Source organism: Chlamydotis macqueenii, chromosome 1 (genome assembly GCF_036417535.1).
Source record: "Chlamydotis macqueenii isolate bChlMac1 chromosome 1, bChlMac1.mat, whole genome shotgun sequence".
In the NCBI taxonomy this organism is placed as follows: domain Eukaryota; kingdom Metazoa; phylum Chordata; class Aves; order Otidiformes; family Otididae; genus Chlamydotis; species Chlamydotis macqueenii.
In genome coordinates this window covers 28486591-28500739 of record NC_141556.1, presented here as the reverse complement: position 1 = coordinate 28500739, position 14149 = coordinate 28486591, and the positions used below count along the sequence as shown (strand labels likewise).

At 36.2% G+C, this 14149-nt stretch overlaps 1 protein-coding gene across 3 annotated transcripts in view; it reads left to right on the top strand.

Moving 5' to 3' along the window:
* The window catches only part of FOXP2 (forkhead box P2), a 429772-nt gene that overhangs the window by 292968 nt on the left and 122655 nt on the right, over positions 1-14149 (top strand). For all 3 annotated transcript variants that reach the window (XM_086747588.1, XM_086747580.1, XM_086747593.1), the window contains one exon: positions 8649-8738. In XM_086747588.1, coding sequence (XP_086603714.1) covers positions 8649-8738 — 90 coding nt within the window. The remainder of the gene's footprint in view (positions 1-8648; positions 8739-14149) is intronic.

Below are 14149 nucleotides of genomic sequence, written 5' to 3'. Positions count from 1 at the left end.
TTTATGGGTGGGGTTTTTTCTGTTCTTATGACCAGACTTTCACTATCCTGTAGGTTGGATTTTCTCATCGTGATCATTTTCAGTGCTCTTCTCTGGTCACAGGTCAGATGGTCCACCTCTTTGAAGCTTGTGCCCCAAGCTGGGTACAGTTCTCTAGTTGAATAAAGTGGAAAAGTTTAATAAAGTGGAAAAAATACCAGTTTTGTGTGTAACACTTCTATTTATATGTACCAGTTTACTTTTATCATACTGACATGACAGCATTGACTCATGTCTTTAATACATGTTTTTCATTATAGATGTAGATTTTAAATTTGAAATTTCTTTAAATTATGTCCTTGTAAAAACAGAACTTCAATAATTAGATCTGTTTAAAATATTTTAAAAGAAACTAAATTTATAATACCTGACGTGAAACTCAGACATGAACTTTGTTCTTCTCCACTGATTATCAGTTGGATATTTTAGTAATGGCTGTTGTGCATTCCTCCTGTAGAGCAAAAGCCTGATATGACCATCTTTATAATAGGTCATTTTGTAGTTGCAATCTCACTCATATCTCTGGGTATGGATTTGTAAGTGTTGAAATAATTGGAATGCTTTCAATCAGTAACTCTTCAATAAATATGTAATTCCTCACATTTTGATTGGCTGAGAGAGTTTGACTGTAATTTTATTTGTGATTACTTTGGTACCATGTGTATCCATCCTCTTTGACGGACAGCTTTGGTTTCTAGCTCACAGGGTATCGGGAAGAGGAATTTGTGCTTATGACACTTTGTGTCAGCACTCCTTTGCCAGTCACAGTGCAGAATGCTATTTAATCAAAAGTAACTTGTAAAGATAGAGATATTTATTTCTGCCTTCTAAATGGCTAAGGCTATTCCAGGGTAAATATTCTTTTGGCATTTTCTTGACATGTTATTTTACCTCTCCATATTACTTAAGAAAACTAATCAGTCCTCACATCAGATTTTAGGTTCTATTCTAAGAATCTTGCTGTTGGCTAGAACAAATGTTTAAGTATGTGTTTCCTTTTGTTTTATATCAGCCTCACCTTTTGTTTTAGTTTATATCTTGATTATGATTTCTGTTAATCATTTGCTTAATAATCTCCACGCTGATTTCATTGTCTTTAGTTTTTAAATTTCCCTTTCAGATTTGTATCAGTTAAAACTGCTGCCTTCTAACAGCCTAATGCTATAATGCTTCCCTTGATAATATGTTTCTTTCTCCTCCCACATTTGCTCTGCATTTTGATTTTAGTACAAATGGGACCACTCTTGCTTTCATTTGCATCAGTTCCTTTCCTATTTATGTATTATCAAACCATCTATTATTCCATCTAAACCAACACGACTTTGTTTCAGACTGCTTTAATTGAAAGTAGGTTTCACAGCCAATAAGTGAATGTCTACAATGGACAGACTTGAAAGAAGATAATTTTTTAACCAACTCCTTTCAAATCAAGTATACGTGCACATTTGTACAATATATAAATAATATTATATAAACATATAATAATTTTAAGGATCTTCTTTATTTCTGGATTCACACATGGGATAGCTGTAGTCATTGTTCTTCTTTGTCCTTCACACTTAAATAGCTTTTATGTATCTGCTAGCTGATTTTCATGTGAACCAGTGCATACCAGTTTTCATGTGAACGACCTGAACATGCTGCCGTTGCCACACTGGGTTCACATAGAACTAAAAGATCAACTCTTCCATTTAGCTATTACATGTCCTAGTTTTCTAAAAGTAAAACTCCATGGAAGACGCCAGCAATGGCAGGACATTTGTGAGCTTGTGGTGCTGGTGTTTGATGTGTGCATTGGTTTTGTTTTCATTTAATTAATTTAGTCACTGCATAATATAAGTAGTAGGAATGAAGTAGGGTAGATTGCCTGCTCCTGCGTTTACCAAAGGAAAGTTAAGTTCAGGCATGTGGGATGACAGAAAGGATATTGTTGGGTTGGAGCACAGCTTTGGTGCTGTGAGCCCCCATCTCTTCTAACCCTCGACATTTACATTCTTCAAGTGGTCCCGGCTTTGGAGATGGCATTTGGGTTTGCTGTCATGGGCCATGTTAGGCATGGTCAGATGTGTAGCCCTAATGACCAATGCAGATGGATGTCTCCAGGGAAGAGCACAGCTAACGCCACCAAGAATTGAAGCAAGCCAGTGTTTTGTTTCTCGTTCTTGGCCAGCCAAAGAATGGGCAGGAAAAAAAAAGAAAGAGAATTGTTTTTGAGACAGTATTTAGTGTCCATTAAATTGGGTTATATAGAGAGAAGCTAAATTTGCTTTATAAAATGAAATATGTTATCTGCTAAGTTATTAGTGCTCTGTATTTATTTAGCATCTTTCACACAGGGAAAAAGTAAGACACTAAACAAAAAAAAATTGCCAAAACAATTAGAGTGAAAAAAATCTGGTAATTAACTATTATTTTTCACAAAACTAGTCTAATTACGAATCAGTCATGGTAAAATGAAAGGTCAATAACTACAGATGCATAATTTCTCTCTGATAGATTGCTGTTTGAAAATAGGTTTATGACAATTATGTGATTAATTTCCCTTTATTAAACAGTATTATGAGACTTCATGTTGCATTCATCAGTTTATTACTGTTACTTTTTCTCTTCAGTTGCAAATTAATCCTGGATAACATCAGGGCAGAACAGAACCTCAAGTAGATTGAGGATCTCTTCTTCTGGTGTTGTTTGTATTGCAGGGAGGACCACAGATCTCAATCAAAATCAGAGTCTCAATATGCTGAAAATGATGGTACCATCCTAACAAAACAAAACAAAAAACCAACTAAACAAACAAAAATGCAACAAAGTGCTTTTAGTCCAGGCAGGTGAGGGCCAGATCCAGTTAAATTCTTATATTTCTAAGATGAGGGATATGAGGAATGTAAGTACATAAGTTAAACTGTGATTCAGAACAGCTTTCCCCACTTGCCACCTAACCCTCAAAGTATGCTGCCTTTTTACCCTTAAATTCCCTAGGCACAAATTGTTTCTGTCCTGGACAAACACAGAATTTCCCCAGCGTTGGAAAAGCTGAGCAGCCTGGGGATCCAGGAACTAGGCATTCATTTGTACAAATTCCTGTAGCATCAATACAGTAAATGCTTTAGAGAATATTCATTATTCCCTTATGCATACCCTGTAGGGTTGGACTCAGTACAGCACTTGGTGGCCACCACCACTTTCTGGGGAAACAGTTGGAGAAGGTCAGTTGTATTCTGTCCTCCTATCTAGCAGCCTGGTGGTAGGAGTACTTGGGATGGTAATACAATGTCCAAGACTATTGCCTCTTCTTCTCAAGCATAATTTACTTTCAAACATTTTGATCTCTTGCAGGTTTGTGTTCTGCTCTCAGGGAAGGCTGCAGGGCACCCTGCAGTTCAGCTGCTGAACTTGTGCGCGTTACACATCGGGTCTGTCTGCAGCTGCTAATCTAGATGCAGAGGACAGAATACTCTTTTTTGTTTAAGCATTTGCATACTTTGATGTTGGGTTAATTGAGTGAAATCCTTCTTAGTGACCATCTAGATTTCTTAGATAATATATTTATTGAGGTGGGTGCCAACAGCCTTAGCTATCTGGTGGTTCGTTTCTACATCTGTAGGAAAACACTGTAATAATTACTCAGTCTACCGCTCCTAGGTGAAATCAGGCTGGTTATGTGGCCTGGATTTTCGTTTTCTACAGGATTTCCTTGACTTCCTGGGCTCTCCAGTGTGGCACATTTGTCCCCAGCCGACAGGACAGATTTTATCTTCTTGGCGTAGCTTACAGAAAAAGAGCGTTGCTCGCTGAGGAGAATGAGGCTGTCTCGGGGTGCAGGGGAGTTTGCTTTTCCTGTCAAGTCTCCTGGAGAGGCTGCTGTTGGAAAGGAGTTGGATCATCTTAAATTCAAGATTCTTTGAATAGTGCTAAACGCTTTGCTACTCCATTTGGAAAGATTATAAGCTGCCGTGCTGACTGGCTGTGATATTCGTTAGAGAACTTTCTGGGAAAACACAGCCAACGAGAGACAAACGTTTAGCAGTATCATTTGAGTGCTGTTAGGGAGCATTGAACAGCATTCTTTCTGTCACCGTCTTTCGAGGATCTCAGACAACTATGGATAATTTTGGGCTTCTTGTTCGGAGCCGGCTGGAGAATGGGCCCACAGCAGGGTCTGAGGGGGCAGAGGTTCTCCTGAAGTGGCTTTTATAATAGATGTAGCTATGTAATCATTTGGTTAACTTGTTATTCAGCCAGTGCAGAGCAGTCTTTGGCCTTAAATCCAGCTTAGCATGTTGATACATTTCAGTTGCATCGTGCTACCAGTGAGATGGCTCTCGTTTGACATATTCAGCCATTTGGAAACCTATTTTATGCTCAGAAACTTATTTTATGTTTGGCAGGAATGTTAGAGTATGCAATCATTCAAAAAAAATAAAATAGGAGTTTGGACTTAGAAAAAGGAAAGAATCTGGTTGTCATCTGGCAAGTTTTTTGGTTCTGGTTATCTGCAAAGTATACACCTCTTGTCAGTATAAATAGGGAGTGCCTGTATAAACATTCTTGTTTTGCCTGTTCCACATAATAGTTTCTTGTATCATATTTCTTTTGACCTCGCTATCTGAAACCAATTACAGGAGATCCATTTGGGCTGCATCTATTTTCATAAGAAGCCCAGGCAGCAGTGTTTTTCTCCGAGATGAATATCAACATCAAATATGCTTCTGAGTGCTTTGTTATTTATGTTTCAGAGAGATTTTGTAGCCTTCAGCTCTCAAGAATGTGTCACGCTGTGCTGTTTATACATTGACGATATTAATGGGCGTAGATGTCATTTTTCATTTTAACGTCTCAAATGCAACAGGCTGATAGGTTAAACATTCCTGTTTTTAAAGGAAAGATATGAGTGACATCTGTTTCCTGAAAATAGACATATATTTATTTTTAAAAACCAAATAAATAAGTTTGCCTTCTTTTAGTGGCAGCTTTCACTTTATTAAAATGATAAAACTTTAAAAATTATTTTAAGGCATACTTAAATTAAATACAAGTGTTTGGAATACAAATAAAAACAAGTTGTATCTAATAGTATTATTGCCAACAAATTGCAAAATCCACCACAATTTATCAACTTTAATAGGGTGAGTTATATGCAATTAATTTCATTTTTGTTCTGCTTACATTTTAGCTATGCCAAAGCTGCACAGTAAATATTAAGAAGTAGTGTTCCCAATAAATATTTCACTAGAAGACACAGTGAGTTCTGGAAACCATATGCCCAAATTTCGTGCTTATGCAGTCATTACTTAAAGCATTATAATGATTTTCGTTTACATTATTAAAATAATTTCTAATCCTCAGGTTTTTTTTATTGCTTTCGTCTACATTTACTTTTTTTTGTATAGTTTTACTGATTTAGATAACTTAATTAAGGAAAAGTGCCCCCTAAATTTGAAACAAATGTTATTGGAAACTGGATACGATTTTGACTGCCTTAGAATCAGTTCTTGCTGCTGTTGATTTGAGGTAGGACACAACATAGTTTTGATTTGCCAGATCCATAAATGTCTGTTAGTTTATCTTCATTGAATTGTTTTTAGACCACAAGTTATTATCAAATTAATCCACAGAAATTTATAAATTACGTGTGGGATGGGTGTTTACTTGAAGTGTACATGTTAAACTATGAATTTTGAAAGACACTTTCAAGCTGTCAATTTGTTTTGCAAAGATTTAATAGCAGCAAACGAATTGGTAAAACTGAATATTTTATAGTATCATAATCTTCACTTGTGAAAAATATCAGTAATAATCCTTTGAAATTATCAGTGTGTTTCTGGGAGGTTGTTTACTGAGTAGTAAAATCTAAAGTTAAGCAGCACACTGGGAGGAAAAAGTACCATATAACAACTACTGTAAGAACAAAGGCTGACAGTGATTTCTCCTTATGAGTTTTAAATCATCTCTGATCTCTTGAAATTGTTTTCTGTTCTTCTTCTGTCTCCTGTGTTTACAATAATTTAAACTGCCACAATAAGATCACTGAAGTATTCAGGTAGTCATCATGTGTAAGACATTCTGTATTAAAATATGAGCCTTTACTCCTTTAAAGATATCCCAGCCAGCACATATGAATCAAAATAGTTTAAGTAGCAGAGCCTTTTATGCAAACATATCCCGTTGTGCTGCCTTGCTTTTTCATAAAGTGTGACTCTTTTTGTCGTTAACAGTAGGAAGTCATGCTTTCTTAGGCTGATTCCACGGGAGTATGCTAGCCACAATTTGAAGCAATATCCTCTAGCTTAAATCTAAGCTGCAACATACTGCAGTTCTCTAATTTTCAAGTACTGTAAATGTGGCTTTACCAGATGCTTGCTTGCTTGTTTTATTGTATGGAAGTGAGATGACTTTGCTGCTAAGGAAGATTAGGACACTGAAACAACTTGCAGAGTGTTCCAGTTATTTGCAAGTATACATCAGCATTATATCATTACGATTTCTTTTCCAGATAAAGGCCGTGTAATGAATTTTCTGCAACTGCCACAAGTGAAAAATAATTATCTTTATGGTTTTGCCTCTTGTCTTTAACTCCAGATCTCTTCTCTGGTTCTTGTTGCAGCATCACCCCGAGCGGTGAGGTTGGTTTTCCTATACAGTCTCCCATGTATTCAGGAGTGCAATCGTTCTCTCTCTTCCCTTCAAGTTTCCCTTTCAAAGAGCTCTAAAGATTGGGAAGGATTATAAATTTGCCACAGATCTTCTGTTCTTGCATTTAATCCATGTTTTGTGCTTAAACCATTGCAAGACGTTGGGACCAAATCCTGGTGCCCCTGAAATCAACAGATATATTTATCTGTGATCTCAGACAGAGCAGGATTGTCCTTTAGGATCCGCTCAAGAGCTGTGCGTGCACAAGAGATTATGCTATTCACACAGGAAACAGGGCATCCAGTGGTTCCTTGGTAACAAAATATTTCAAGTGCACTTTGAAATATGTTAAATTTTATTTATTTTTTGGTGGAGAGAAGCTAGTCCTGTGCATCTCGTTGCTTAGGTTCTGAGGAATGTATAGTCTTTGTAAGGCTGACCTCTAATTACTCGAGAATTTGATGAAACAATACAGGGATTGTTGTGGGAATGTCTCCAAATGTTGAAAGTCTGCTCTGCAAACTTTGTACCAGAGCCTTCTATGGGGAGACGAATCAATGTTGTTAGGAGATGGTGCTAGTGCATTCAGTTTGTTTACTTTGGTTTTCTATGTCTGCCTGCCTTCTCAGAAAACTTGCTTGGAGCCAGACTGTAGCAGCCCTCTCTCTGTCTTTTCATAATTGATCAGGGGATGACTGCCTTCCCTGAGGGTTAAGACGTGGCAACTTTTTCTGTTTGCTCAGCATCTCAATGCAGTAGTTCAAACATTGTTCACACCAGCTGGCAGTGTAATGCCATATGCACATCTTGTCAAAGCAACTGTTGTCATGGATACTAGAAACTATCTTTAAAACCAGCTCATTTGAGTCTAGTCAAAATTGTACCTTTTTTTATCAGCTGAGAATCTTTATTATTTTAGGGGACATTGATCAAATGGCATTTATTGCAGTATATTCCATCTATAGTATGTTTTAATAACATAGCTAATAGTGTGATGTATTGTAAAGCTGTAACTGCTATTTACCGAACTGATTTTTTTAAGGATGGAGGGGAAGAGCTCTCTGGGTACTTTCAGTGGAAATGTTTTGAGTTGTTGTTTTTTTTTTTAATTTCTTCATAAATATCTTTTTATAACACTTGGCATTTTAAAAATAATTTTATAGGGAAAAATAATTTAGATTAGCCTTCTTTGGGTAAGTGGAATGTTTGTTTACATTTAATATGTTGAACTGTATTTTGCTGAGTTGGAATGAAAACATAAAATAAATGAAAATATTTCTTATTTTGATTGGGATACTGTCATCCCGGAGCCTGAGCTGGTTGGTTGAGTAGTAATTTCTTTGTTCTCTAATTTTCCTAAGAATGCAAATGAAAACCACTCATTTTTATTTGGCTTTAAAACTGCACTTTATTTTGTCAAAGGAGAGGTTTCTCCTTGAATTGTAAGTACAAAAAGTGTTTTTAATCTTCAATGAATATCCTTATTAATTCACTTTCAAGATAATCTGATGTTGATTTGTCAAATTTAATTACAGCTTCCGGTAACACTTGAAGTCTACTTGCTTTTGCTTCAAAATTCTAATATGAAAATGCAAATTGAATGATAATTTGCAAGGGAGTGGGCATTTTAGTTGAACACTCAAAGACAAGTTCCTTGTGGAAATGAGGCTATTGATGCAGTTTATGATTTCTCCTCTTCAAGCACTTTAAACAAATTAACTTTATTTCCTGCAGGATTTCATGTACATCCATAAATTCTAGTGAAGTTCTATATATATACTTTAAGATGATTATTTTTTTATGTTTCAAGTAAAAAACAAACTGAAGTCTGAAATCAGGCAAATACAAATCGAACAGGATGAGATTGCATTTGTTCGACTGGACTTTTACCTAACATTAGCAATGAGTAACTGATCTCTTTCTAGGAATTGGTGGAAATTATTTACTTTTTTTTTTTTTTTTTTTTTTACTTTTAGGCACTCCAGGCAGCAAGGCAGCTGCTTTTACAGCAACAGACAAGTGGACTGAAATCTCCGAAGGGCAGTGATAAACAGAGACCACTGCAGGTTAGTAAAGTATCCTTGCTTTTGGGGCCTTGCTCTCAGGGAGCAGTGCTGTGCTTGCTCACACGCGAGGTGTGCGCGTGAATGCCTATGCGCTGATGCTGTGTATGTGCATATTCGCATCTAAGAGGTTACAGGCTTGCATGCTGGCGGCTTCTCACTCAGAGAAAATTCGCCATGAGTTACAAAAGCCTTTTGTGGCTATAGATGCTTAAAAGGTCCAAGACTAAGTCTGAGTTCAATAGCTATGGTATAAATTAATTCTTTATAGTCATGTTGCAAAAGTGGTATGTGATTTTTGTATATACATGGATTAAATTGTAAAAATGTCTGTGTTAACACCAAGAGTAAAGCAGTATCCTGAAGAGAAATTAGCTAAATAGCTCATTGGTACTCTATCCAAGTGACAGAGAAGTGTTCTGAAGCTATCAACACAACTGCATGAAATTATGAAAGAGCTGCTTCTGCCATTTTAGAAAAACATATGTAATAGAGTTTCATGCTGGGATGCTCTTGGGCTTCAGATTATGTTCGAGTGAATAGGAGTTCTGCTACTGAATAATTATTTTAAATGCATTATTAGTAAAACCATATATAGTGTTTTATTCCTGAAACATTTTGTCTGGGTTTTTTTCAAAGGTTTTAGTTCATTTATTGCTAATTCAGAGTTCCATGTGAAATTGCATTCTGCTGACAAAAATGGTTCTCTCATTGTATATTGACCAAATATGAGTGTTTGACTGCTGAATTACATTCTGTTGCAGGCAAAAGATGTACAGGGGAGCCAATTTTATTTTGTTCATGAAATAAAAAAGTGTAATTCCTACCATTCTCTTCCTCACATCTATTTTTCTGGGTGAGCCTTTATCCTCTTGGGACTTCCTCTGTTTCCTGATGGAATAGGGTGGTTTTATCTCATTTTTAGTTTTTGTCGTGCATAATGGAGGACCTCAGGCACTAGAATTTATCTTTTTCTCCATCAGCAAAATGTGAAATTTGATCACTTGTGCAAATTTTTATGTAGTTCACATCATCTCCTATTCTTTGTGAAATTTCATGGAACACTGTTGGACACAGCAAACAGCTCCACATTCCACATCAGATCTCTTCAAGTATACTTTAGAAGTTGTATTTATTTGCTCAGAACCAAACAAGAACTTAGGGAAATGACTAAAGAAAATGGAGAAAAAGAAAACATGTCAAGTTGGCAACGTGCCATGCTGTGGTTGTAGTCCTGTCCAGAGGCGCAGGAGTCCTGGGATCATCTCAACTTTCCACTCATTGCCCTTGAATTTGTTTTGTATTAAATATCTTCTGGGCTGAAGGCACACAAGAAGAGCAGTCATAAAGGCAGCAGCTTATGAACTATGTAGTTTTTTAAAGTTTTTCAAAGTGGAATTGGTGATCTTAAAGGGTTGAATCGTGGAGATGATTGATTTAATGAGTTCTGTGAAAGTAGTTTATTCTGCCAGCTCCTCACTCTGAAAGATAACATGGACTTTACTAGGATTGTGCAAGGTCCGGACACTAAGGGAAGTATATGAAACAGGCGAAAATAGTGATATTTGTCCAAGTTTATGTTTCCCCGTGAAGTTAGCTTTAATCCTCCAACTTGTAAACTGGAGCAACTCAGGAGCTACTGACTTCTCTGGTCACATTCTCCACCCATTCGTAAACTTTCTTTTCATGACTGAAGAGATGTGGGAGTGCACTATTTGTGGTAGGCATCGATGAAAGGAGAGAAAACCGTGTTTGGAAACAAAGACAGTCATACACATAACCCAGAGGATGACGGGGTGAGGAGAGGGAGCCTTGTGTTTTCCTACTCCCAGGCACTAACCCTGACCTGATTTCTTTTAAATGCCATGGGATGGTGTATTGTAAAGACATCCTGTATTACGTGTTTGCCAGGAAGAGTCAGTGCCTCATGAGTCACTGTTGCGAGGCAGGAAGAAGAAAATAAAGCAAATAATTTTCTTTTCAGAATTGTTACATGCTCCCTAAAGCCAAAATTATTGCTCATGTTTCTAACTTTTCCTTCCACGATCAGTATGTACACAGTGCATTTTATTAGCCTTGAACACTTCGTTTAGTTCATTTTTAAATGAGACAAAAATGGAATTTGCTCCCGGACCTTGATTTATGTATCAAATACCATGTAAATTCAGGTATGAGCACAAACTCCATTTTCATTTTCTTCTTTTTTGAGAAGGATGTATAAAGGTTTTGAAAATGAGTCCTTGGAGCTTTTCTATTTCTGTCTTTTAGTGTTACTACAGAGCTGTTCATTGTTCATTGTATAGTGGAAATTCACATTTGAGCATCATGATGCCTTTTTGACCAAATACTGTAATATGGGTCATAAAATTGAACAGTACTATTATTTTGTTATGCCAGATTTAATGGTAACTTTAGCCAAAATGTCCTAGCAGTAGGAATTGCTAAACATTTATAAACAATTTGAGGTTTATAAGACAAAAATACTTGTGCTTATATTTGTGCTTAAGGCACCAGACTTCTCCCAATACTTTAAAATACTTTAATATTACTGTATTATTAATTTCCTCAAATTTCAGAGTAATGTACTGACTTGGCAACTGGAAATACGTTAGAACTGATTTATAAATCTAGTAAAAACCTAATAGAACTTTTAAAACTAGCTCACATGTCTGCAGGCAAATGTGGCTGTTATGTAAGCCTTGCCATTACATCTCTCATGTGCTCCGTATTTTGATGTAAACTGTTCTGTTGTTCCACGTGCCAAAGAAGGAAAAAAATTGTATTCATTTTAGTGGCCATCTTTTTGTATTTGGTAGATACTTGGGGGAAAGTAGCATATGGTGTTTTTATGTATGTTCTCTCTGTTGCTCCATAATGAATCAAGTATTTTAGTGACTTACAGCACCTACTAGCTAATCAGCAAGTTGAAAGCTTATTGAAGAAACCTTCAAATTTGTGTCCTCAACTTTGCAAAAACAGGGTGTTGGGTAAGTCGTCAAGTTCAACTGTATTTTACAGAGGGGATGGTTTTAGAGAACTGCTGGGGTTTTCCTAAAATAATTTTACTGTCTTTTGTATCCTTCTCATGAAAAACTTTCAAAAATTCACCACTAGCTATATGATCTGTTGTAAAAGAGGAATGTTGTATTGGCAAATCTTTTGGTTTTTGATGCAGAAGTTACCTGTATCTAGTAGTTATCCTATATTTTCAGGGAGAGGAGGTTTATATTTAGATTGTGAGCTAACAGAATACTTGCAAAAATTACGGTTTTAGATAGACACTTATCTTGATCTACTATTACTTTCTGATTTACATTTTTCTGGGTTTCAGACTGCAGATGACATAACCATTAGCATGTCTTATGCAAAACAGAAGGAGAAAAACATCCCATCTGACAAGCTTGAGTACCAATTGTAGTGATTTTACTTTCATGTATAGATATCCGAATAAATGTATTTGAAACATGTTTATATATGCCATTCATTACACTGATGCACCAATTGAATGGATCCAATCAGTACATACATTGATTAATAATATAGTGCAGAATAGCTAGGGATGGTTTGTCGTGAGAGTTGAGGAGAGTGTTAACCTGCATATGATGAGACAATAACATTTGCTTTCTTACTGGGCATCCTGGAAAACATGCTGCAGTAGTAAGGTTAAGATTTCTGTAGTACTGTTTTTTGTTTCAGAATATTATTTTCTGTGGAAGGAGTGATTGTGGTAATCCATGGTGAAATGAGCTGATTGCTTTTATGAATTTCACTACCTATCACCACATTTCCATAGTAGGCATAACAGGGAAAATGTCACTTTGGCTCTTAGAACCTGTAGATCATTCTCCTGTGGCAGAAAGTCACTGTCCTACGGCCACTGAAAAACCTGGTGTCATCTAGCCTGAGTTTTAAAGCTGGCAGCTTTATTGTTCTTGTTACACTTACAGTCATGAGTGAGACTTGCGGTTCTTCAACAACTGTGCAGAGCACAAGCATAACCCAGAGGTAAACGCTGTCAATTTGCTGCCATTGGTGGGTGTTCGTGTACAGCATTGCAATTATTTCCCTTCCAGGTAGGCAAATCTCAATGCTTAGACTAATCTGTCCCTGATACACATACTATTATTGGCTGCATAGCATAGTGATTTGGGCAGCTAGTTATAATTTTATTTGTTTGCTCTTAAGAGCTATGAAAAGCCTAGCTATTTCTGTTCCCTGTAATGTTTCTAAAGAAGTAGCTTATTTTCATAAAAGCAGACTTTGAACTTTATCTTGATTAGAATAAATAGATAATTACCTTCAATCCTGTAAGTTTATATATCTACAATAAATTGGTTAGTTGTTTTTTTTTTTTCCTTCATGCTAGGAGATTTGTTGTTTCAGCATCAGCACTAATGCATTCTGTATGAGGATGGCATGTCAGCAAATCGTGACATCTAGAATCAAAGGGTTAAGCTCAGTGTGTACCAAGCCTGTTGTATAAATATCATGCTGTATGGAGTGTTGAGTTGTTAAAGTAAGATTTGTTTATTTAGCATGAGCACTTCACTGAAGTGTAATAATTTGATAAAATTTGGGAAAAGTCAGTGTACATTTAAGTTTAAATACTTAATGTTTATTGCGTTAGCGTATGGTATCAGAAAAAAACACTTCTTTTAAAGACATGCAAAATGCGAAAATTTAGAATGAAAAGATATCCATAGTCTCTTTTAACCTACTCTTCTTGCTTTACTCTCTCCTAGTTTGGTCATCTCCCTTTGGATCTTCATATGGATCTGAATTATAAATTCATCACACATAATAAATAAGCAAATATATCATTAATATTGTAACTTTTAGTTACGTTTTAAACATTCATAAGGAGTTGTTGAGAGATAAGAAATGGAAAATGTGGAGAAAAAGAGGCAAACCCCACTGCTTTTAAGCTATATCCTCTGACTTAACGCACACTGACTGCAATCGTGCATGCGTAATGTCAGTAAAAAAATTTCCGAGTTTAAAAACAGAAAAAAAAATGTTATGGATGTAACTTAGGTAGAGTTTTCTTTGCATTACAGTCAACAAAAATAGAAACAAATCTAACTGGTCTAAAACTGTCTTTCCAAAAACTGCATATTACATATTTCTATTTATCTAATGTGGGCTGCTAAGCATAGGGAGTAGGAGGGTTTTGTACATGCTAGAAAGCAGTGATTTAGAAAGATGCAAATGCCTCCTATACGGTGTAAGAGGAGAGTGGTGATAAACAGTCTTTTTCCCCCTTGAGTATAATTCTGGAGGAAATGTGTGGCCTACATATAAGCAAACATTGAGTCTTGAAGTAAATTAAATTTGGAAGATAGCTGCTGGAAAATCATAAGTCTCATTTTCCCTTGTAAGTCTGTTAGGAGGAATATGTAGTTATCCTCTAAGGT